At 40.7% G+C, this 22,698-nt stretch overlaps 3 protein-coding genes across 6 annotated transcripts in view; 2 read left to right on the forward strand and 1 right to left on the reverse strand.

Annotated features, from left to right (window-relative positions):
* The window catches only part of LOC116673430 (vacuole membrane protein 1), a 15,996-nt gene extending 6,146 nt beyond the window's left edge, over positions 1 to 9,850 (forward strand). For all 4 annotated transcript variants that reach the window (XM_032505776.1, XM_032505797.1, XM_032505781.1 and 1 more), the window contains exons 6-12: positions 1,458 to 1,625; positions 1,929 to 2,060; positions 4,339 to 4,419; positions 4,651 to 4,767; positions 6,084 to 6,145; positions 7,907 to 8,006; positions 8,805 to 9,850. In XM_032505776.1, coding sequence (XP_032361667.1) covers positions 1,458 to 1,625; positions 1,929 to 2,060; positions 4,339 to 4,419; positions 4,651 to 4,767; positions 6,084 to 6,145; positions 7,907 to 8,006; positions 8,805 to 8,948 — 804 coding nt within the window. In that variant the 3' untranslated portion in view covers positions 8,949 to 9,850. The remainder of the gene's footprint in view (positions 1 to 1,457; positions 1,626 to 1,928; positions 2,061 to 4,338; positions 4,420 to 4,650; positions 4,768 to 6,083; positions 6,146 to 7,906; positions 8,007 to 8,804) is intronic.
* A 1,013-nt stretch (positions 9,851 to 10,863) lies between these two features.
* tubd1 (tubulin, delta 1) lies at positions 10,864 to 14,341 on the reverse strand. Its single transcript, XM_032505765.1, has 8 exons — positions 13,940 to 14,341; positions 13,680 to 13,827; positions 12,900 to 13,116; positions 12,568 to 12,799; positions 12,030 to 12,194; positions 11,775 to 11,903; positions 11,270 to 11,453; positions 10,864 to 11,095 (listed from the first exon to the last, which is right to left on the reverse strand). Exons 1-8 carry the CDS (start codon positions 14,088 to 14,090, stop codon positions 10,990 to 10,992), a joined length of 1,332 nt encoding a protein of 443 aa, XP_032361656.1. The 5' UTR covers positions 14,091 to 14,341; the 3' UTR covers positions 10,864 to 10,989.
* Positions 14,342 to 14,689: 348 nt separating this feature from the next.
* Positions 14,690 to 22,529, forward strand: rps6kb1b (ribosomal protein S6 kinase b, polypeptide 1b). Its single transcript, XM_032505753.1, has 15 exons — positions 14,690 to 14,898; positions 16,064 to 16,107; positions 16,201 to 16,321; positions 16,510 to 16,578; positions 18,113 to 18,260; positions 18,345 to 18,402; positions 19,092 to 19,192; positions 19,292 to 19,382; positions 19,551 to 19,641; positions 19,753 to 19,860; positions 19,962 to 20,024; positions 20,325 to 20,402; positions 20,721 to 20,828; positions 21,160 to 21,272; positions 21,591 to 22,529. The coding sequence occupies exons 1-15, from the start codon at positions 14,830 to 14,832 to the stop codon at positions 21,841 to 21,843; spliced, it is 1,515 nt and encodes a 504-aa protein (XP_032361644.1). The 5' UTR covers positions 14,690 to 14,829; the 3' UTR covers positions 21,844 to 22,529.
* The last annotated feature ends 169 nt before the right edge of the window (positions 22,530 to 22,698 follow it).

The raw sequence follows: 22,698 nt of genomic DNA on the forward strand, positions 1-22,698 counted from the left end.
CCTTATGAGGTCATAAAGGGCAAGGTTACCTGCCCTTTCTCTGCTTTGCCCACCCAGAGAATTTGGCCTGCCCATGATTGTGAGACATCATGGTTTTGAAACAAGCAAAGTGGCATTTGGTCAATACCACACCCCTGGACTCCACCTTGCCCCCTTCATTATTAAAGTCTACTTGTGTTACGTTGGGGGTTAAAGAACACCACAAGACATCATACAAATAAGCCATTTAAGTGACACTCCCACCAACCCACAACTGTGTGGTAAATTGCTGGACCGACCGATCTAGTGTGAATGAGCCTTTATTTCTTACTGGTATGGCTCTGAAAACAGTACAATTGTCAGTATATTGATAGTTCTATCCAACAATTTTGTATTGTGGGTTGTTATAAACTTAGCTTCTGGGGACCACAAGCTGGGCATAGAAGTGGTTTATTTGCCCTGAATGTCAGGAGTTGTGCTTTGCTGACTTTGTTGGGGGGGGGGGGGGGGGGGGGGGGGGGGGGCCTATCTGATGAGTATCAGAGTTTGACTCACAGCTTAGTCTTTTGTTGTAAACACTGACTTGTCGTGTCATGAAGAAATACCATTATGTGATGTTCTGTTTGGTTTGAAACAGACTGTGTTGTGTAAACGAAAGAAGCCTCCTGTGTGTTCATACTTAGTGGGTGGAGCGGTACAATGGAGGAGCAGTTGCAGTCACCCCAGACTAATTGTGTGCTGTCCATCTACTGTCAGTGTTACCAGTATCACCTTAAGGAGGGATAATGGAGTACTTGTGTGGTAGTTGCATGTGGGCTAACTGTTCTTGAGGCCAGGTGGCTGGGTCTAACCAGAAATCTTTACAATGATAAATGATGACATACCTACCTGTCAGAGAGACTGTGACTCAGCTACTGTTGATGTGTGTCTACCTGTGGGCAGATGAGTCTAAGCACACAAGCTGCGTTTTAATCGAGCAACAGCAGATTCAATTTAATATATACATGTACAGTATAGGGCTATGCAATATAATCATACATAATTGTTTAAGGTTCAACAGTTACTTCATACTTGTATACACTCAGTTGCCAGGTACACCTAAACTTCACCCAGTCTAATACAACAGCCAACAGGCTAGACGTATCTAATAAAATAGCAACTATGTATAAGTAAATGATGACCCACAGTGCTGACAATATTTAAACCTTTATCCATTTAAAATGCTGTCTGCTGTTGAGACTATTCAACAAGACTAGACTAATCATAATTGTAATATAAATCCTTTTACCTGTGACAATTGGAGACTCTGTGTTTATTGTGTATCCCATTGCTCAGTTCCCCCAAGCTACAGTATTTGCCACATTTACAATGAGGACACCTGTCCAAGTGTTTCATGACAGACAAAATATAGAATATGTCCAAGTTGTTTCCAGTCCATTAATGCAGCTCATCCTATCCAACTGTCTCACCTCTCTTAGGGTCCTCACATAGCATCAGTAACTCTTGCAGCATACGAGTGCAGCTCCACAGACTTCCCAGAGCCTCCGTATCCAGAACAGATTGTCTGTCCCCAAAGTGGAGGGGTGGAGGGAAGCATCTCCCTCTTCTCAATCATGTCAAAGGTCCGCCTGGAGGCCTGCATGTGGGTGAGTAATGATGCAATACAATGATCCACGCAGAACAATGGCAAGAGTGTTTGGCAATGCCCACACTGGGTGGCATTGTGATAGCTGGACACTTCATTCACCCTCATTTCAACATGCCCGTGCCAGGACAAAAAGGTCCAAAAAGCTTGTCTTGAATCTTACACTCAGCCGAAGTCTGCGTTACTTTACACAATGCAGTCGCGTGTATCAAGATCGAAAGTTTGAGATGACATGACTAAATCCGTGTGAGTTTATGTGGAAAGCAAGTACTAACCTAGAACTTTTCAAATAATGCTGGTTTAGGGGGCAGGCACTGCCATCGGAGAGCTGCCTCCATATTTCATGGCCAGAGCCGCTCGTCAGTCAGGAGCTGATCCAGAAGATGAAGACTACGAGGAGTTTGAGGAGATGCTGGAGCAGGCCGAGGGCGCACAGGTCAGAGTTTCACACATCTCCTATTATGAGAACCATTTGCTTGATTATTTTGAATATCAGATCAAATACATGGGCAAATAAACATTTAAGAAGATGCACTCAGCCCAGATGTGCTTTTGATTGGATTTAAGTGGAAAAGGGGACACCTTAACATATTGTGTTATTTTTTTATTTCATCCAGTATAAGAATATCCAAGGAACACAACCACAAGAAAACTGAATAGGTTACATTTTCTTTATCCACCAAATTTGTAGCCCACAAACATCCTGCCGTTCTGTTTCAAACACGCAGCACCTACACTAGATATAGTAGTAGGCCTGGCAAACTGGATTCTTTTTACGGCTTTTTACGCAAGAGCTCGTATGGTCATCGACAACTTACAAGTCGTCGAGAACTCATCGACAACTCACGAGTTCTTGAGTGAATCCATCGACAACTCACGAGTTCTCGAGTGAATCCCGTGGTCTGCGAGCTTCCGGCTCTTGAGTCTCCGTGTCGCACTGTCTCTCTGTTCACTCAGTCGCTTGAGTTGACTTGTGTAGTTGTGGTTGCTTACGAAATTGTAAGTTATAAAGCTATGGCAGCTAAGATGGCTAGGACTAGTGCTAGCTAATGTTGCAAGAGGGTTTGTGTGTGGCGCTGTTATCATTTTAGAATGAATTGTAGTAGGACTTAACTGATCTGGGTTAATGATACTAGAGACTTGCAACACATAAGTCAATATAAAGACCGATTTAAAGATCCGAGTGAAATCACGACTTAAACGGGTTTATATAGTAATATCTATCCCTTTATTTGTTTACACTTTACCAACCTTCCCAATATGAGATGATCATATCTGATCTGGCCTCATCTTTATAATGCAAAACTGACCACGGAGCCACCGTCAACTGATTTAAGTGCCATGTGACTTTAGTGAAGCCCTTCCCTCCTTAGACTTCCAGTAAATCTGTCTGTTAGTGGGTGAGTCACCCTGAGCACAGCTCCCCCTTTAATCATCTCTCAGGCTTTGCTCTCTCTGCCTCTCTACTTCTGTCCCTCCTTCTCTCTTTTCACCGGCCTCTAATTGGAATGATAGAGAGTTTAGTCAGGAAACATGCTCACATGACTGGATATGGCTGAGAACAGATGCTGAGTCAGCAGTAGAAACAGAAATCAGAGCAACTGTGTACATTGTCTCCATAACCTAGTCTCACTTCACTGGTTCTCAGATGAATAGGCTACAAAGGCCAACCTCACATCACGTCTTTCATCATGGGAATGTTTTCAGGATGTATCCACGTGTGCATTTGTCATAGGCTTTCTTAGCAACCATCTCACATACGAGTCGAGATACTTTTATTAAGACTTAGGGACAGAATTTTATTTGACAGAAGAAAAAAAAAAGAATTTACATAAAAATATGTTGAGATTTTTTAATTGCACTTTTTAAATAATTATCAATAAATTACACAGATTATTTAATGTTTAGTGGCATAGATCACATTGGACAAAAATTACTTGGCCTCACTGGCAAGGAATGAGGTGCATTAAAGAAAAAAAACTAATCAGAATGTATCCCTCGTAAACCTCAATGCTGCATCTTCTGTGTTTTGTGGGGATATTTACAAAATAATGAATAAAAAATATGCACCACATACATTTCCTACATAAATAGTTAATTGACATAACTGAAATGAGGTAGATTTGAAGAGGAAAACTAAAATGTATTTTATTTATTTTATTATTTGAATGTATTATTTGTGGAGACTAAGACTAAACTGAAATTTAAATTGCTTCTAAAATTGGCATTGACAAGGTGCCAGATTTGTAAACTGCCTCTTAATCTCCCTTCTGCATCGGCTGTGATCTTCACAATGTAACCACGTATATATTTCACCCCCACAGGGACGGCGATGGGATCAAAGGATCCCCTGCACTTCTGTACCACACAGTTTTCAGCTGTAATGCCACTAAAGAAAATCTTACAGTACTTAGTATTTTACCAAAGTACTCTCAACAAGACTCTTGTTTTGTAATAATATTGTTTCGTAATAACAATAATAAAACACTTTTGTTTGGTGGAAAACCACACATATGTCAGAAGTACAACATGGTTATTTTTAGAAAAGAATAAGGGAGATATGTGTCTAGAGACAAAAGTGTTGCAATGTGGTAGAACAGGTTTTTACAAACCATGGATCATGAATGAACAAAAAAACCTACCTATTAACATTTGACAGCAGTAATGTGTGTTTTAAATATATATATATATTTTCTTTTTATATCTGTTTGCAGGATTTTGTTACAAGAGCAAAACTGGGAGTTCAGCATATGGTGCAGAAAGTGGGATTTTTTGGGATCTTGGCTTGTGCCTCTGTAAGTTGAAGTGTATTGGAGGTTGTTTATAATGTCCCTGCAATTTCTATCCATGCATGATCAAAGTTAAATGTTGTAATCAAAATGTCTTTTCTGATTTCAACAAACATTTGTTACTGTTGATGCAAATACACATTGAAGGAAATTAACCTGTAACATGACACCTGTAACAAGGCCAGTTTATAAGACTGTGAATCAGCATATTGTCTGATGTGTACGTATGTGTTTCAGATCCCTAATCCTCTCTTCGACCTGGCTGGAATAACTTGCGGCCATTTCCTTGTTCCCTTTTGGACCTTCTTTGGAGCAACTCTAATTGGGAAAGCCATCATCAAGATGCATATACAGGTCGGTAGCCCAACTCAGAGGTTCATCAGAGTTGGTTAGAAAGGACCAAAGGACCAGTTCACATTAAATTACACCAGGCTTTTCCATTTCACCATATACCATACAGCCACGCAGCATCTTGGCTTTGAATATGACTCATCTTTTGTTTCATGTCATCACAATTATCTCTCCACATTGTAATAATGTATGTCAAAAAATCCACTCATAAGAAGAAAATAAAAAGGGTATGACACCGCTGACCACAACCTCAAAATGTGTGTGAGAACTAAGATTAAACCTAGAAGCTTGGATCATTAATCTTAATTGTGCACTTCTGGTTAACTCTTTCCAACGGTGCTCTGGTCATTTGGGGATTCCTTGTTATGGTTTTAGCTTTGGGATGCATCCAAACCATATAAACAGACTCCAGATGAAAGGAGGGAAGCTTTTAAGAAGACTTTAACGAGAGTTTGGATTTTTTTATTTTATATATTTTTTTTACACAACACTAGATCAAAAACAATGTGTTGAATATGGAGTGTATTGAGTCTGCCACACCAGTGACTAATATAAACCTATACTAAGAGAGTCTGTCTGTGCCTCTGGGTGAGTGGCTGAGTGTTTGAACAAACCAAACCTATCCATCTCATGGTGGTATCGGCCAGTGATCTCACCCTAAGGCCTTTCAGACAAAGCGGCCCGTCGTGCAGCAGGGGTTATGGGGGATGTAGAGTGGACATGAGAAGGTAGACATTAAAGAAGGAAATTGAGCAGACTGTAAGAGGCTGCAGGGGGTCTCTTTGTATTATGTTTCATTTTTTGTACCTTGATCCTGTGGGGCATCACGTGTCATATCCTGTCTGCTTTTGTCCAGGGGGGCATGTGTCATGCTGTTAAACGCTGATCAGTTTCAGGACTGGAGAAAGAATATTGTGGTTTTGCCCCCCAAGTTTGGTGCTTTGCAAACCACACAAAGCCCTTCACAGCCCAAAATTGAGCTTACAGCCAGATTTGATTTTTGTAATTAGTGTCTGTAGGCAGTGGCAGATGTGGCCTCAATTTACCAAAGCTGTACCGCTAAAATTAATAATCTAAATATGTCTGTCTATCAATATATGCTTGTCATATGTGTGTCTTAAAGACACTTAGTTGTTTTGTGAACAATTTGTTCCTCCTAAACTTTTCTATTGCCCTCTCAAACACTTCTACAGTTATACAAAAAATATATGTATGTAATTTTATTTATAGAGAGAAGTGTTCTGTGTGTTGTACACCTCAGCATATAATCAGAAAGCATCGTTTCAAATCCTATTAATATCTCCTTTTTTTACCTACAGAAACTCTTTGTCATCATTACCTTCAGCAAGCACATAGTGGAGCAAATGGTGTCACTCATTGGGTAAGTGTGTGTGTGTGTGTGTGTGTGTGTGTGTGTGTGTGTGTGTGTGTGTGTGTGTGTGTGTGTGTGTGTGTGTGTGTGTGTGTGTGTGTGTGTGTGTGTGTGTGTGTGTGTGTGTGTGTGTGTGTGTGTGTGTGTGTGTGTGTGTGTGTGTGTGTGTCAGTGAGAGAGAGTGTGATTGTCTTTCCCCTGGTTTTGTGGTTGGCAATGCATTTTTAAACATTTTGTGATGCATTTTAAGCACTGATTGGAGATCCTGTACGAATAAATGCTTTCACAGCAGGGGTGAACGTGCATGCATTTTTCCACACACATGTTGTTCTCCCACCCCCACATGTGATCCATATCTTCATTATTGGTGGTCAGGCGTGTACGGTCTCATCCGAACATGTTGATCTGACTCACCAAGTTCAGCTTTGACTGGAAGGTTTGCGTCAGTAAGGCGGGAAACACAATCATAGACATAGAGCGAAACAAACTTTCTATGACTCTAAAACAAATTTTAGGTTTAGCCAATTTATAGAAATTCAAATACATCCAATCCTAATTATTCATTTTAACTAAAGATTTTGGATGGTAAAATTAGCTAAAAAACATGTTAAGAAGGCCAGCAAAGAGTTTAGACTTCAGACTTAATGTTAAGTTCATGATTGACTTACATGTCCATAGGAACTGCTTAATTCTTATTGAGAGTTGGCTGATGAATGTTCACTTCTATGAATGTCCAGGTTGTAACTTTGACCATATTTGGACCTGAATCTGTGTCCTTTTGATTAAAAACTAAAGTGCAAGTTTCTTTCCCATGAAATTGCCTGTGGTGACTCGCTGTGATGGGTGCTTCAGAGTTGATACGGAATGTTTTTTTTTAAGGACTTGCTGTGTGTATATTTATGTGTGCTTGCATGTAAAGTGGGAGAGATAACAAGAATGAGCCAGTCGAAACTAGTTAGGTTTATTTGAAATCAGCAATTACCCACTTTCCTTTTGCTTCTTGTTTAGTAAATTGTCCCCCTTTTCCCCCGTTTTTTTTTTTTTTTTTTTTGGCTTGCTAAGTCTAGACAACATGTTTATAAGTCATAACTTTGGATAGAATTAATTTTTTTTTGCATCATGTAGAGATTCCTTTCAACTGTTACCACAGCTGACCAAATAGTAAAACTATAACACCAATTCCTTTGCATGACATGAATTGATGAAAATGGTATCCATTATAATTGGCCCCCTGGTGAGCTAATCCACACTGCCAAATAAGGACACGAGTACGACCTGATTAGTTAACGTTCTACTGAGAAGGCAGCAATGGTGGTAAAGGTGATGACATAATGTCGACTCACTTCCTGACTGAAGGGGCTGACACAGGCTCCTATAGAGGGCTGAGGAGTATAAAAGGAGGGCTGAAGGGTTTCTGCTTCATTCCTCTCTGCTGTCTGATCCTGCTCACAGTACTAGGTAGAGGAGGAGGAAGCTCCAGGATGGGCTTCAAATGTAGGACGGGGCCTTCGGTAACTGTTGCAAGGATGCTGGTTGACTGGTAGATCAGTGAGGACTTTTGGTAGTGTTCGGAGAAAGAGAAGACTTCATGAACGGCTTTTTGAGGCTCTTATAGAGAATATGTGTTCAGGGTCTAAAGCTTTACTTATGGGCTTCATGTCAAGGGAAGTGTTCTTAAAGGGTAAGTGAATTCATGTTCTTCCTCCCTGTGTCTTGTTTCTTTTCTGTTATTGCCATTCTGTGTGGATGTATGCGGGGCCGCGATGTCAGGTCTGTGCCCAAAGTGGGGCCCTCACTCCAGAAGCCCTTCAGTCAGTACCTGGAAGCACAGAGGAGCAAGCTGCATCATGGTGGAGGAAGTGCACCGGCGGTAAGAGCAATCCATTATTTTACAATGCACCACTTCTAAATGACAACTTTATTCTAAATCACCACAGTGTGACTTTTATCAGTGTATTTATTTTTTAAGATTAACAACAATATGTATGTAAGCCTTCTGTACTATAGACGAAAAATAAAGTTGGGATCTTATTTTAGTGTAGCCCAAGCAACGCTTTATTTTTTAGGTTAATTTTGCTTTGGGAGTTTACAAAGTCAGATAACCATACATTGGTGGGGGTTTTTTTCTTTTCTTTTTTTACATAATCACATAACATACAATTTTTATAAAGTTCCTTAAATTTGGTTATTAAAGTATTGGGACTGAGTTATGTACTTAGCGTTTCATTTCAGAGTTAGAATATATATAATTATCAGTGCTCTCTGGTGGACAAAGTATGTAACTAAGAAATCATATATTTTTAAATTACGTTATCACATATCTTTGGCATTTCTGTACTGCATTGTCTTACTTATAGGCCAACATATGCGCAGATAAGAATATATTTGCAATAAGCTAATATCAGAGGGTTGTGTTGGTCTAGCTCTGGTTTTTGGTTAAGATCAGTCTTCTGCAAAACACTTCATGGGTTGAATTCTACAAAAGGGGAAAGTTTGTCTTATATTTGAATACTATTTTCTTCATGTACTACTGTCATGTATGCAGGTTGCCAACAATATTCACAATTACTCATCATACCTGGATTTGTGTGCTCATGAACTGTAATATTCAAGTATGGTTTTATGATGACAATTTATAGCATATGCACTCTGAATGTTGGGTTTCCAGGATGAGAACTGGCTGTCGTGGGTGTTTGAGAAGGTGGTGCTGGTCATGGTCTGCTACTTTGTAACTTCCATCGTCAATTCCATGGCTCAGAGCTATGCCAAGCGCCTGCAGCAGCAGAGGCACCTGGAGGAGAAAACCAAGTGATGATGACACCAAGCAGTACAAACATCCAAGTGACTGTGTACCTGCTGCTGCTGAGAGTCTCACTCAGCCACAGCCACTCACAACTTAACAACAAACCTCACCCCCATCCATTCTCAGAGGCTGACCACTCAAAAACCTGGCACTATTTGTTGTGTGCGTGTGTGCGCGCGCGCGTGCTGTTGAGGATGTATGTGCTGTTTACTGTTTGTCCCTCTTCAGGTTTTGGAGTTCTTCCTCTCATCTCACTCTCTAGGTGTGTGTAGTGTGATTGGTTCTATTGCTGATAGCTTAACATGTTACTTTAATCTTAAATTAACCATTAATTCATTGACCTCAGAAGTAAAGCAGCATTTTGGTGGTGACTGCTGTGTTCATGCAGTGGCCATCAGATGCTATGCCTTATGCAAGACGGGAAGGTCGGACTTCCCTTGAATATAGTTCTTGACTTCTTAACTTGATTTTTATTTAATTGTGTAACATTTCTGTATGGATGGATCTTGACTTGTTTGTACAGTGTGCAGGTAACTGCTACGGATGGTCTTTCTTTTCAGAGTTTAATTTTCCTTGTGTGTTTGTCTTGTTGAATAGTAAGACTCATTTTTTTTTGTATCTGGACTTGTCAGTTTAAAATGGTGGAGTAAAAAGCAATATCAACTTAAAACAGTGTGGTATTGATGGTTTGCACATTGTGTAAATATCTTAATATCTTTTTGACAGTATGCGCAGATGTATTTCTATTCAAATGGTCTGTGTGGACATGAGTTAACTTGAACCAAAAAAAGAAAAGGTGATATCATTTGTAAAGTGACATTGTACTCTCAGCTAACTAGTCCCATTTCTATTCTGTACATTTAGGTTGAACCTTGGATCATATATAAAACATGTAAATCATGGCACTTGTTTCCAAGTCTGAGTCTGTCATTTTTTTTGTCTTCTCTTGTAGCTGAAGATAATCTCTTAAATGTTGTAGTTTTTTTGTTTTTTTTTAACCCATCCTGACAGATCAAAAACTTAATTTTCTCCGAGTAATGATCATCCTTAAGGTAAGTGAACAGTTTAGCACTCATCAGGTCTTAATAGTTCTTGTTGTAGTTCTTAATCTGTGCTGGACTTTTACATGTGACTACTTTCCTGACTCCGCAATACCCTTCTGCCCATGTTGGGAGGAAGTTCCTACTTGGCAGATTCTGGTCAACCCAAGCTTGTGGATAAGATCACCTTCTATATTCTCAGTCGTGAACACTTTGACACCATTACCCCAACCCATCAGCTAGCTTATCAGACTGGTGTTGGCTGTTAAATTACCACGGCAACAGCGGTCTGTAAGCTGGCTGAAGTGTGGGCCGTCTGCATTTCATTGGTGCTGCTGTGTTCATGCCAAAACTGCACTTCAGCTGGTCAGCTTATGCTGATCATCCCACTTCTGGAACTGCTGTTATGGAATATTTATGAACAATAAAGTGCTCAAAAGCAATACGCATATTAATTGATGCCCTTGTCACTTTTCTTTGTTCATTATTACTACTCATGCCTAATTGAAAATGCTTTCACATTTTCTATAACAGCTCCAGTTGGTCTCACCACAGCGTCTATTCAGCAGCTGTTTAGGAACTTCCAAAATTGATGGAGACACTCCACTGTCACAGAATTGTAGGTATTGAAATGTCCATTTCTGTGAGCGCTTTAAAGGCTTCTCGTCTATTGGTGTATTGGCGTAAAAGTTCAGTCCGTTCGAAAGCAGTAATTGAGAAAACAATCTGATCACAAAGTGAGTAATAAAATTACTCCTACGTGTTTGCCTTGAAAAGGCACTGAATGTGTTGCCCAATCATACTATTGGTGAAAAGAAATGACCACTCCAGATCTATGACATTGTCAAGCAAGTCTTTTAGCTCTCAGTAAGACCTACATTTTGTTAACGCAAACCATTTGTTTTATTTACATGTTAAAAAAAACATCAGGAATGTCCCCCATAATGGTATTCTCGTAAAGCTACATAGAGTCCAACGGCCAGGTGGTGCTCATTAGTTATTCCCCGTTTCTAGCTTAGTTGACTGTAGCTGGAGATGACTTGCTCAAGAGACGTAAAGCTGTCCAGAAAGTCCTCCTCTGAGATCCCAAATTTAACGTACTGATGGATGTATGCCCTGTAAGGAAAAGGGAACAAAAATGTGAAAGAAAAATGACAGTAATTTGATCCAGAAACAAAACAAATAAGTACTGGTTTCCAGGTTAACTTTACTTTGTCAGCCTCAGGGATAAAAGAAAATTGTGTTTGGACGCAGCTTTTCCTAAAAGTCTGTGAGATGGAGCTGACTCACCTGGAAGCAAACATATTCCAGGCTTTTCCCACCATGTTATCCAGTGGTCTGAGCAGAGCCTGACTGTTACTGACCAGCGTAGCACATTTTTCATACTTATTAAAAGGCACTGGGGATTTCCACAAGTTGAAAGCTTCTTCTGATGAGAGCCAGGAAGTGTACAGGGCTGGGTCCTCAAAGCCACCTATGGACAGTACACAATTCACATCTCTTGTTCTGCACTCTGAAGAGTTAAAACATGGAAAACTCAAAGCTGTTGATTTTCTAAGTTATTTTCTGTGTTACATGCATCATTACATGTCATTTAGCTGACACTTTTTTCCAAAGCAACTTACAATTTCTATACTATATATAAAGAGGTTGCATGCCTCTGGATGCCATCACCACCATCACACAAGCCTGTACTCATTTAAGTCTTCAAAGAAAAAAAATCATCTTTGTGACTTTTGTGAAGTTCTCATGTGAATTTAAAAAAAGAAAAATACAATTCAACCAGTTCTCTGACCTGTCTCTGCACTGTAGACCTCTTTCCCTCTCAGTATGAGCAGATTGGCCAGAGAGATGTTAAAGCTGGGTCCTGTGAAGGTCCTAGTCCGCTCAGAGCCGGCCGGGGGACGCACCTGCCAGTCTATACCTGACACAGGATGGACAACAAGGATCCTCAGCAGTGTTTTAGAATTTCACTTGTAACTGATTACCCGTACTTTCAAACCATACAATGGCTTAATGAACTGAAGAGCCAAATTTTGACAGAACTTGCCTTCCTCCATCTTGGTGTTGGAGATGAGCATCTGTCGTAGGTGTTTGAGCAGGCTTGGCCAGCTGAACGTGCTGTATGCCATGGAGGAACTAGGCATCTGAGGGATCGTGCACACACTAAGCAGCTTGTACTCTGGGTGACATGTAAGGGCGCTCACCAACTCACCTGAGAGACGTTAAAGAAAATCACCATTAGGGTTAAGACATGCCGGTTTATGAGGAAGGCGCCGAGTACATGCAATGCAAAGATTGAATGTATGAAGGTTTGACCTGATGATATTGGCAGTTTTACTGACTCAGTCATACTTTATTGGGGAATTGTTCAATTGGTGTGACTGAATTAGCGGCAAAGGGATTAGAAGAACAATAATGAGGACATTTGTTTTGGGTTAAATTTTACATTTCCTTTTTTGAGGATTTACCAAATTTTCTTTACAAAATTTACTTGTGTAGACTACACCTCTCCTTATCCAATTCCAGGAAATCCATGCCCTCTGGGAAACTGGCCATGTGTGTGTGTGTGTCTTGGGTTCTCTCACCCAGAGGATTTCTGCTGTAGACTCCGTGGGAGTCAGCAGTGAGCGCGGGCTGCAGGATGCTGCCCAGCTGGTGAGAGATCACCCCGTTGACATCACCAAAGGAGATGTGCTTGATGTTGAGCAGCTGACTGCAGATCCTGTGCACTGTGTCATTCTCATGCACCAGGATAGCGTCTGACAGCTGGTAGAGATGAGCCAGCGTCAGCACAGAGTTGTAGTTCTGGACAATCACCTGAAAGGACAGGTGAAGGGAAAACAGATTTAATAGCACATTAAACTGTAGTAATATAAAAAAATAGCCAAATAAGAGCACTTGACAGCCGTCTCCATACCTCCCCAGTCCCGTACGGCCAGGTCAGGTGGTTGAGGATAAAGGACTTTGGGTAGATGTCTCGGAGGCACTGAGTAGCATAGGTACCAACCCCGGAACCCGTACCCCCCGCCACACTCATCATGGCCATGAGTCCAGCCAGTCTGTCACAGCGCTCCACCTCTCGCCTCACCAGCTCCTCCACCACGGCTCTGTGGCGAGGCCCGTGGACACAGTACCTGGTGGAGTGATACCAGAAACTCATAACCAGCTTTCCCCATTTATTTCAAAAGAGAGGATAACTGTTTTCCTGTATTTGTGTCTGTAAAAAATACACATGCTAAGTTACATTTGTCATGATGATGATGATGATGATGATGTGATTAATGATACTATACTAACATGACCTTGGGCTCTGACAGAATATAATGTGCATTGTTTACAATTTACGATTATTGACTAATCAAGAAAATTATCTGCAGATAAAAAAACATAATGAGTCATTCATATTTTAAAAGTCAAAACAGAAGATGAGTAGTCCTTAAAGTGTCATTGATTAAATCTAAAGAGCTTCTGATCGATCAGAGCGAACCAACCACTCATACGTTTTAAAATCTCAGGAAAAATGCTACTAAATAGTCCTTGAGTTAGTATTGTTTTGACATCATTAAAAAATGACATGATGAGGTGATTGCCAATGTTTACTGAACTGTAGTACCCTGCCATTATAACAACAGCAGTGTATTTTAAGAGATTAGAAGCCACTAGGTCTTTTTTAATAGGGTTGGGAAAATGTCCTTACCCATTAGCCCAGTTGTTCCCAGAGCCCTGCTTCTGGCTGAAGTGTGAAGACTCTCCATACCTCCACCTGCCAGATTTTGCAGCCCTGCTGATACTCTGGTTAATCACTTTGGGCTCCATGTCAATCAGCACCGCCCTGGCTACAAGGTCTGGTTTTCAGACAGGAAGATATGACAGGTAAACAGGTGTGTAGTGCAGACTGGACCCAAAGTTTATTCATCCAGAAAATGGGGATATAGACATAAACCAGGTGTGTTATACCTCCATGTGTAGTTTGGTGGAAGAATCGCTCACAGCTGGCTGTGCTGTACACTTTCCTTTGTCCCTCCAGAGCATCGCTGCAGATGATATCAAACAGCTCGTGACCCACCTGGTTACCGCACTGACCAAGCTGAACTGTTACTATGGACATTTTCACCCAGTTTTGAGGAGTGGAGACTCTCCAGGAGGATTGTTAGTCTCCCGATCAGATCAGGGTATGTGAACCTTCAGTCGCTGTGAGTGAAACCTCTCACGGTCATGGCACAGTTTACGGAGCTTTCAGCATCTTGTTGTTTAATAGCGTAGGCGGGTGGCGGTGTTCGTCCCATAGACAGTTCCTTACTGTCAAAGACCCTCTATACTATCTGCCGCCACGAGACGTATGGTGTTTCCGGCCCAAACTGTCAAAACTTTCAAAATAAAACTCCTATTCATTTGTGGTATATGGTTGAGTCCCAAAGAAAAAGGAATAAACACACAAAGAGACCGGGATAGTGCAATGAATAATTAATCTGGATCCAGGTCCTTTAGATAGGGGCCAAGTAGTGAAATACTGTATTTTTGGAGGATTTTAGATTTTCAAAATTATTTAAATGTAACTTTGTTAGATTTCTCTAAATGTGTCTTACATCTAAAAGTTGATGAAACGCCTTGCTATGAATGGCAATGGAAAGATTTAACTTGTAATGATATATATATATATGATGATATATATTTGTTTATGACAAAATAAAAGCGTATGCTCAGGTTACCACCCCTTTTGTTGAGAGTTGTACTGCGCATGCTCAGTGTAGTAGCCGGTTATGGCGGCGGTGTGTGTTTGTCCATGAGGTGGGGGACGCCTGCTATTCTTGCGGTCTGTGACAGAGCGATCCGAGCGAACCGCTGCCATGGCTGGAGTGTTTGACATTGATTTGGATCAGCCGGAGGAAAATATCTCCGACGATGAGAATGAGGAGGTACTTTAATAGAAGATGTTGAACGTAACTGCGAGAGTTGTCACTGCAGAAACTCTTCACGTACAGTAGCTAGCTGTTAGCCTGGTAACGTTAGCCTGCCAGCCACCGCAGGCCTGCTCTTCTGCAGCCGGAGCTCTAAGGCCTTCTTAAACAGGGTTAGCGGAGGCTAATGCTAGCCCTCCACCATTAGCCTGACAGCGATTATGACAGAGCTGTCACTTGTTTTGTTTTTTAATTTTACTAGTAGCGATAGCCAGTGATGAACTGCATGCGTTGCCAACTCTGTCTCGTTTAAAACCCGTCGCTGTCATGTCGGAGTTGTGCAAGCAGAGCCTTACTTGGCCAAAGGTGCTGCAGTGATAAATGTGGCTCGGTGTGCAACAGTTTATTTTGGCAAGACTGTTACAGAGTGAGACTGTATGGACTGAAAGCTGGTACATGTGTTTCTGTTCACATACCGAGCCTAAAATGCAGCAGCACAACACTAGTACAGATTTACACTGCATATTCATTTAAAAATAACAATTACATTCAGTTATATTAATGAAGTATTATTAAATGATGTGTAAACACTGCTTCATGCAATTGGCAAACTAGAATCTTAATACAGCAAAATCACCTATTATATAACTAGTGCAGCCATTGAAAATGAGGTAATGAGCAATGATCTGCACACACATATGTTCATTTTAGCTATTGTACAGTACTATATAATGTAAGTTGGGCTGCAACTAAGGATTATTTATTCATTGATGTGACAGTTGTTTTCTTCATTTATCCAATAATAGTTTGGTCTGTAAAGTGACAGTAAATTACCAAACAAGAGAAGCTTGAACAAGAAAATTACCATTTGAAAAGCTTGATTCTATATTTAATTGCAACCATTGTACTGTTTAAAGCTATTTATTTGTATAGGATGACAAGTGTGATAAATGCTTTACTACCATAGTATTTAAACAGACATAAAACGTCTAAAAAACACAAAATGAAAAGACTATACGGAATGTCCTCATGAGGCTAATAAACTCCCACAGAGTTGTTTAATGAAAAAGGAAAATTAAGTTATTTAAGTTAATAACTTAGTTATTTAAGTTAATTTCTGCGTGGGTTTTTCAGCAGCGAGCAGTGCGTGTGTTTATGTTGTCTTTTCTACTTTTCCATACAGGTTCAAATCGGTGATATCATGGACCAGTGCAGTGGGTTTGAGTTGTAAGTATTCAATATATCATTCTGCGCTTGTGTTCATATATGATTACATTTTTTTGCAATGGAATCAGTAATGCATTGTATGTTTCTCTGCAGCAACATGGACGACTGTGAGAAGATTGAGATATCGGAGGACAACGTCAATCAGGGGACAGAGAACATCAGACCGGAGTGCTTTGAGCTGCTGCGGGTGCTGGGGAAAGGTGGTTATGGAAAGGTACTTATGGCACCCAAGTAACAGCAAGCCTTGGGAAAGTAAACACAACATAAACACACCCCTACAAATACACTCCTTTGGATTATTTTCTCTCCATAATGTGAAGATCTGAGTTATATTGACTCGTAATTCTTTCAAGTGTTGATTTGATTATTTAAAACTTGTTAATCATTTCCCCTTCTGTGCAGGTTTTTCAAGTTAGAAAAGTTGTTGGAGCTGCAGCTGGCAAAATATTTGCCATGAAAGTTTTAAAAAAGGTATTTTTTCATGCTTAAATCACTTTAATTAGAGCAATCTACAGCTGCTCTCAGTTTGTATCCTATGAACATAATTGCCTGCTCGTCTTGTTCTCACAAGTAAACATTATGGTGCTTTCATCCTCTATCTTCCAAGCCAGTGGTGGGGTAAGACTTCAATGCTAGTTGGTAGAGTGCCATCTGTGCTGCGCTGCTGCAGCCCTGGCACTTAAAACACTCTGCCACTGCCCATTAGATTCAGCTTGATATTCACACAGCTTCTACTTGATTGGCTAAAATGACCCCAGTGACACGTTGAAGACCTGCCAGATTTCAACCAGTTGTTTCAATCGTTCAGCTACAAAGTTGCAGGCAGCACAGCTTCGATGAAGGCCGGTAGTTTTGGGGCAGAACCCAGGGCCTGTATTTATGAAGCAACTCAGTGTAAGAAAGCATTCCTGACTTGTCCACAATTCTGGGAAACAAATGCAGTCCTGCATTTAGGCTTTTTCCGGGTTTCAGAAGGGGGCTGTAGAACTTCCCAAACCTGTTAGACAGTGACCGGACCAATATGCAAAATGTGCTTCAGGAGCTGTACAAGTAAACAATGTGTAACCTTTGATTTAGAATAACATAACAATTTTCAAAAGATTTAATTCAATTTAATTCAAAGATTTAATTCAAAATATTGAATTTATACAAGATAATAGCACTCTAGAAAAAAGAATATTGCAATTTAAACTCCATTAAAAACAAGAAAATATAGCTACAACAACAATGATGTAGGACTTAACACAGCTATGTCTATTATTCCACCTTGAAATGTAATTATACACTAACATGTAAATTGTCTTAATTCTTATGTTTAGATAAGTTTTTTTGATGGAAACTAGCTTGTAGTAATACAAGTGACATAATGCTGAATACTGTAATTCATTTTTCTGCTTTAAAATAATTTGGCGTGTTTTGATGCTGATTGCATAATTTTTAATTTAAAAAAAATATATTTTATACTCTTTATTGATCCCCTATGGGGAAAGTACAATTTACACTCTGTTGTTATTACACACTACACACAGGCCTGTAATCTGTAATAATCAGTCTCAACAAAAAGCCACAGTCTCAGTCTGCCTGTTGGAGCTCCATCTTTTGTCAGAGTTCTGACACTCAAAGCGGAGACAACAATGCTGCTGACAGGCAGCTCTTTGGCTTTCTGACAGAAGTGGTTAGCAAACATAAACAGCACCAGGAGGTGGAGAGTGCAGAGAGCTGGAGGGAAAAGAAGGCACGGTACTTATAAACCACAATAGTGCCCAGTCTATTGACCTCATTATTCTGCGTAGAATATTAAAGCGTGGTTTTCATTGTTTTCAAAGCTTTGGTGTTGCATTTCTTTGAGCAAGTAATAATTAAGGACTGTCTTTGTTGCCTGTTGACAGGACAACTTTGTTGTTAGGAGCACTTCACATCTGAGTGGATCAACACATGCCCAGTGTTTCACCTCTCTATCTTTTTCTTGACTAATACATACACTTCTTGGGGGTGGGGACGCCAGGCTATGATTGTACGCAATGCCAAGGACACGGCCCATACCAAGGCAGAGAGGAACATCCTAGAGGAGGTGAAGCATCCCTTCATTGTTGATCTCATCTACGCCTTCCAGACAGGAGGGAAGCTGTATCTCATCCTGGAATACCTGAGTGGTCAGTACGATAAATGTTGGGATGGGTGTGTGCCGTATGTGTGACCGCCATGTCCACAGCATAACAATGTGTTCACCTGTGCAGGAGGAGAACTGTTCATGCAACTGGAGAGGGAGGGCATCTTCATGGAAGACACAGCCTGGTGAGAATTGTGCATTTTAACTGTAAATAGGGATACGCAGACTATCAGCATCATCGGTTATGAAATCACCATAGAAAACGTATGTAAAACTTGTATGTCCGGACAACTCAAACATAGTTTAATTATTTTTTTGAAATCAGCACACAAGGTATATAAATCTACAGTTAAAGGTTCCCTGCCACACAAAACCGTTTTTACCGTTTACCATATGTGTTTATAACTAACTGTAACTGCTTCCTCCTCAGTCAGCCCAGGCCACTGAAAAGAAATAAGAGGAGAAAATAGGTCAATTACAAAAGCTGGTCAGTCTAACAACATGTTGCCTGAGCTCATTACTATTAATGAGCTCGCCCACTTGCACTGGGTAAAGGATACTGAAAGCCAGGCTCTCATTGGCTAGCTGTTAACCAATCAGCGTCAAGCCGCTTAGCTCATTGAATATTAATGAGAACTCGCACAAATCGAGCCGAGTCTTCCTGCAAGACATTTTTCCCCAAAAACTGTTAAGAGTCCATGGTAGAACTTCAGACATTACCACAAAGCAATGAAATATGTGTGGCAGAGCACCTTTAAGCTATTGCAACCATTGTTAACCCCTCACAATGGGTTAAACAGACTAGAAACATATTTTATTTTTTATGCACATTTGATTGTGTTCAGTAAAATGTTTTCTTTGTTTTTTTCTTTAGTTTCTACCTGGCAGAGATCTCCATGGCTCTGGGCCACCTGCACCAGAAGGGCATCATCTACAGAGATCTAAAGCCTGAGAACATAATGCTTAACAACCATGGTGGGTGTGGGTGGGTGTGGGTGGGTAGGGTATTTGACCTTAAAACATTTGCACAACAAATATCATACCACATGAATAAAAATGTTGTTTTCCTTCCAGGCCATGTAAAGTTGACAGACTTTGGACTGTGTAAAGAGTCCATTCACGATGGCACAGTCACCCACACTTTCTGCGGTACCATCGAATACATGCAAGTTGTGCTCTCTCATTTTCCTCTTCACTCCTTCAGTCACGCTGGTGCTATCCCTTTGTTACACTTGCATAACAAAACGTGCAATTCCTCTCCTTCTTTAATGCTTACTGTTGTACTCATTAACATTAATTAATTGGTGAGAAATATACGCTCGCATTGTTGCAGGGCCCCAGAGATCTTGATGAGAAGTGGACACAACAGAGCAGTGGACTGGTGGAGTCTGGGTGCTCTGATGTACGACATGCTCACAGGAGCGGTCAGTTAAACCTCTTTCAACATAATAAAAGGCTCTTATTAGTGCACTTTTATAAAATGGGAATCAGGATTTGGTAATGTTTGAATAACCTCTTCTCTTTTCTCACTGCAGCCACCATTCACTGGTGAAAACCGAAAAAAGACCATTGACAAGATCCTGAAGTGTAAGCTCAGCCTCCCACCCTACCTCACACAAGAAGCAAGAGATCTCCTGAAACGGGTATCTCCTGTTTATTTAAAGCGCATACTGTGTGTTTATCCAAAGTAAGCGAGGAGTTGTTGTGTAAGTATTGCTTTGACATTTGTATGCTGGTTGGACAGTTACTGAAGAGAAATGCCTCGTCGCGGTTGGGAGCGGGAGCAGGAGATGCCACAGAGGTGCAGGTGAGAATAAAAATTAACGTATATTTACATCAGTGCTGCTAAAATAACCGGGGGATACTACTGCATAACATAAAGGGGGGTAATTGATTTAAGTGTACGTGGTTTCTGAAGCACAACTTTGCAAACCCAGAGACCCTAATATGCACATACTGAAAGAATCCTTCTCCCAGAAACCCTCTAAGGACATACTAGGACGAACAATCTCATACAGGGTTGCCGTGGTTGCATGAATGGCAGTTTGTTTCCCAGACTTAGAAGCTATGTTTTATGGTCCTTTTGTTTGTATTTGATATCCCATAGGCTCATCCCTTCTTTAGACACATCAACTGGGAGGATTTGCTGGCTCGGAAAGTGGAGCCTCCCTTCAAACCTTTCCTGGTGAGAATCAGAGGAGCAGGCCGCAAGGCCTTCTGAATTGGCTACTATAGTACGACTTGTAGTGTGAGAGTGGGAAATTTGAGAATGTTAATGAAATTAGGTCTTTGTGAATTCACAACTAATGTTATTTGAGTAGCTTAAGTTTTTTTTTGTTTTTTTTTGTTTTTTGTTTTCGGCTACATGCCCAAAATAAACCAACTGAACAAGTTTTAGTAATTAAACCCAGCTCTTCTCTTGTTTCAGACCTACATGTTGATAGTTGACACATCTACTCATGTTGCTGCACTTGTGTTTGTCTTCCCTTCTATATCTGAGCAGCAGTCTGCTGAAGACGTGAGTCAGTTTGACTCGAAGTTCACCAGTCAGACACCAGTCGACAGCCCTGATGACTCAACCCTCAGTGAGAGTGCCAATCAGGCCTTTCTGGTAACTTCTCAAACTACATTTCCTCATTTTGTTGGTTTTGTTATCTCTTGATAACAAACAAAAGACTCTAAACAGCATTTTGTCCATAAAGATCTTTTTTTTTTTTTAATCCATTATTTTAGTTTGTATCGTCTTAAATTCGATTTAAAAGATTGTTGCAGTATAAATAACAAGAAAACAAATCATTTAATTGGAGCCTGCATATTTAAAGTCACTGCATTGCCGACTTCTACAGCACACACTGCTGCTTCTGACTGAGTGATAAATAATGTCTTCCTGCCCCTCGGATGTGACTGTGCACCAACTGTATCTGCTGTTTTGGTTTCTGTAGGGTTTCACATACGTCGCTCCGTCAGTCCTGGAAAACATCAAAGAAAAGTTCTCATTTGAGCCAAAAATCCGCTCACCTCGACGGATCATAGGCAGCCCAAGAACACCTCTCAGGTATGTGTCTGCACCCGAGTTAGCTAATGAGCTAGGCAGGTCATTACAAATGGCCTAATATTATTAATACTACAGTACAACACAATATGATACAATTAAATAAATAAAAATGGTTGACATCCTTGACTGCTAAACCCCACATTCCCAACAGTGGGTGTAATGGGTGTTATTCCTGATATTTCCCATTTAGAGGCCTGGCTTGACTTTCTTGCATTCAATTTTTGTTATGCATTTAAACATTTTCCAGTTTCCTTTCCAATTATACATGTAAAAGATGTAGTTTAAAAAAAATCTGGCCATTTCCCTTCTCCTTTTTAGCCCAGTCAAGTTCTCAGGGTCGGACTGCTGGGCCCGGAGCCCCCTTCTCCCCGGTGGAGGGCCAAGTGTCCTCCAGTCTCCTCAGGACCAGGCCATGGAGCTGTCCACCCCAGAGCAGATGGACGTCACAACAAGCTCTGAAGCCTCGGCCCCTCTTCCCATCCGTCAGCCTGCCGGGGTCAACCTGGCTCAGATGAAGCAGCAAACCTATCCTGTGGCCAAGCGGCCAGAGCATTTACGTATGAACCTATGACCCAACGGGCCTCTTTAGGAAAGTTCTAGATTTTTTTTTTTTTTTGTGATATTTTTTAAGAAACAAAGCAAAACGATATGGATGCTAGAGACAATTAAAATCCAAAATTGCACATTCGCACACTCCATATACTTTCACGACCTGGAGTTTGTGTGTGGGTCTGGGTGTCCAGCTTCCTGCAGGTAAGTGCTACCGATGATATCACCGCCTCACCACTTCTCCCCCGACACCTTTAGGTCTCATGACCTGTGTCTTCTGACCCTTTTCTGAACTGGACTAGAAGGTCTGGAAACCCTTTGAGGACCCTTCAGCTTTTTGTGCAACTTGGAAATCAAAGGTTATAATGAATCACACAGTATGCAAGCTATTTACTCTAAAATACGGTCTGCTGTACAGGATGACGTCCAAAGTGCTTTGTGCTATATGAATGAATGCCAGTGAGAAAATTACTTCCATTGGGAGATTTTGACAGTTCTTCTTAGATACAAAATCCTTCCTGGCTATGAATGAAATGATATTAATTAGGTTTATTATTGAAAAAGATCAAAGAAATTATCATTGTGAGCAGTGGACTTGCAGAGGTTCTGGTATTGATGAATATAGCTTTGTCTTACAATGTTGGATGCAAAAATGGATGCGTTACCTGCTATACATCAATGATGAATCAGAGGGCCTAAATTAAACAAGAAAAAAAACATTTTGACTTTTTACATTCTTTCAGTTTGACTGGTTGATTTGATGAGGGAACCATACTACACTGTGGGATGTACTGTATTAGTTGACGCAACACTACACATAATTCTACTTGATCACCATGACTTCCCAAAATGTCAAACTGAACTAGGTGGCGCTTTG

Source organism: Etheostoma spectabile, chromosome 3, assembly GCF_008692095.1.
Source record: "Etheostoma spectabile isolate EspeVRDwgs_2016 chromosome 3, UIUC_Espe_1.0, whole genome shotgun sequence".
Taxonomy (NCBI): domain Eukaryota; kingdom Metazoa; phylum Chordata; class Actinopteri; order Perciformes; family Percidae; genus Etheostoma; species Etheostoma spectabile.

Excerpts from the sequence above, each read along its gene's own strand:
- tubd1 (XM_032505765.1), bottom strand. The coding sequence starts at position 14,090 with ATGTCCATAGTAACAGTTCAGCTTGGTCAGTGCGGTAACCAGGTGGGT. Across the intron at positions 13,828-13,939 it reads CCACCAAACTACACATGGAG|ACCTTGTAGCCAGGGCGGTG; the intron begins GTATAACACACC and ends TCTGAAAACCAG. Across the intron at positions 11,096-11,269 it reads TGGAATATGTTTGCTTCCAG|GGCATACATCCATCAGTACG; the intron begins GTGAGTCAGCTC and ends TTTTCCTTACAG.
- rps6kb1b (XM_032505753.1), top strand. The coding sequence starts at position 14,830 with ATGGCTGGAGTGTTTGACATTGATTTGGATCAGCCGGAGGAAAATATC. Across the intron at positions 14,899-16,063 it reads CCGACGATGAGAATGAGGAG|GTTCAAATCGGTGATATCAT; the intron begins GTACTTTAATAG and ends TTTTCCATACAG. Across the intron at positions 18,261-18,344 it reads CATCCTGGAATACCTGAGTG|GAGGAGAACTGTTCATGCAA; the intron begins GTCAGTACGATA and ends TCACCTGTGCAG.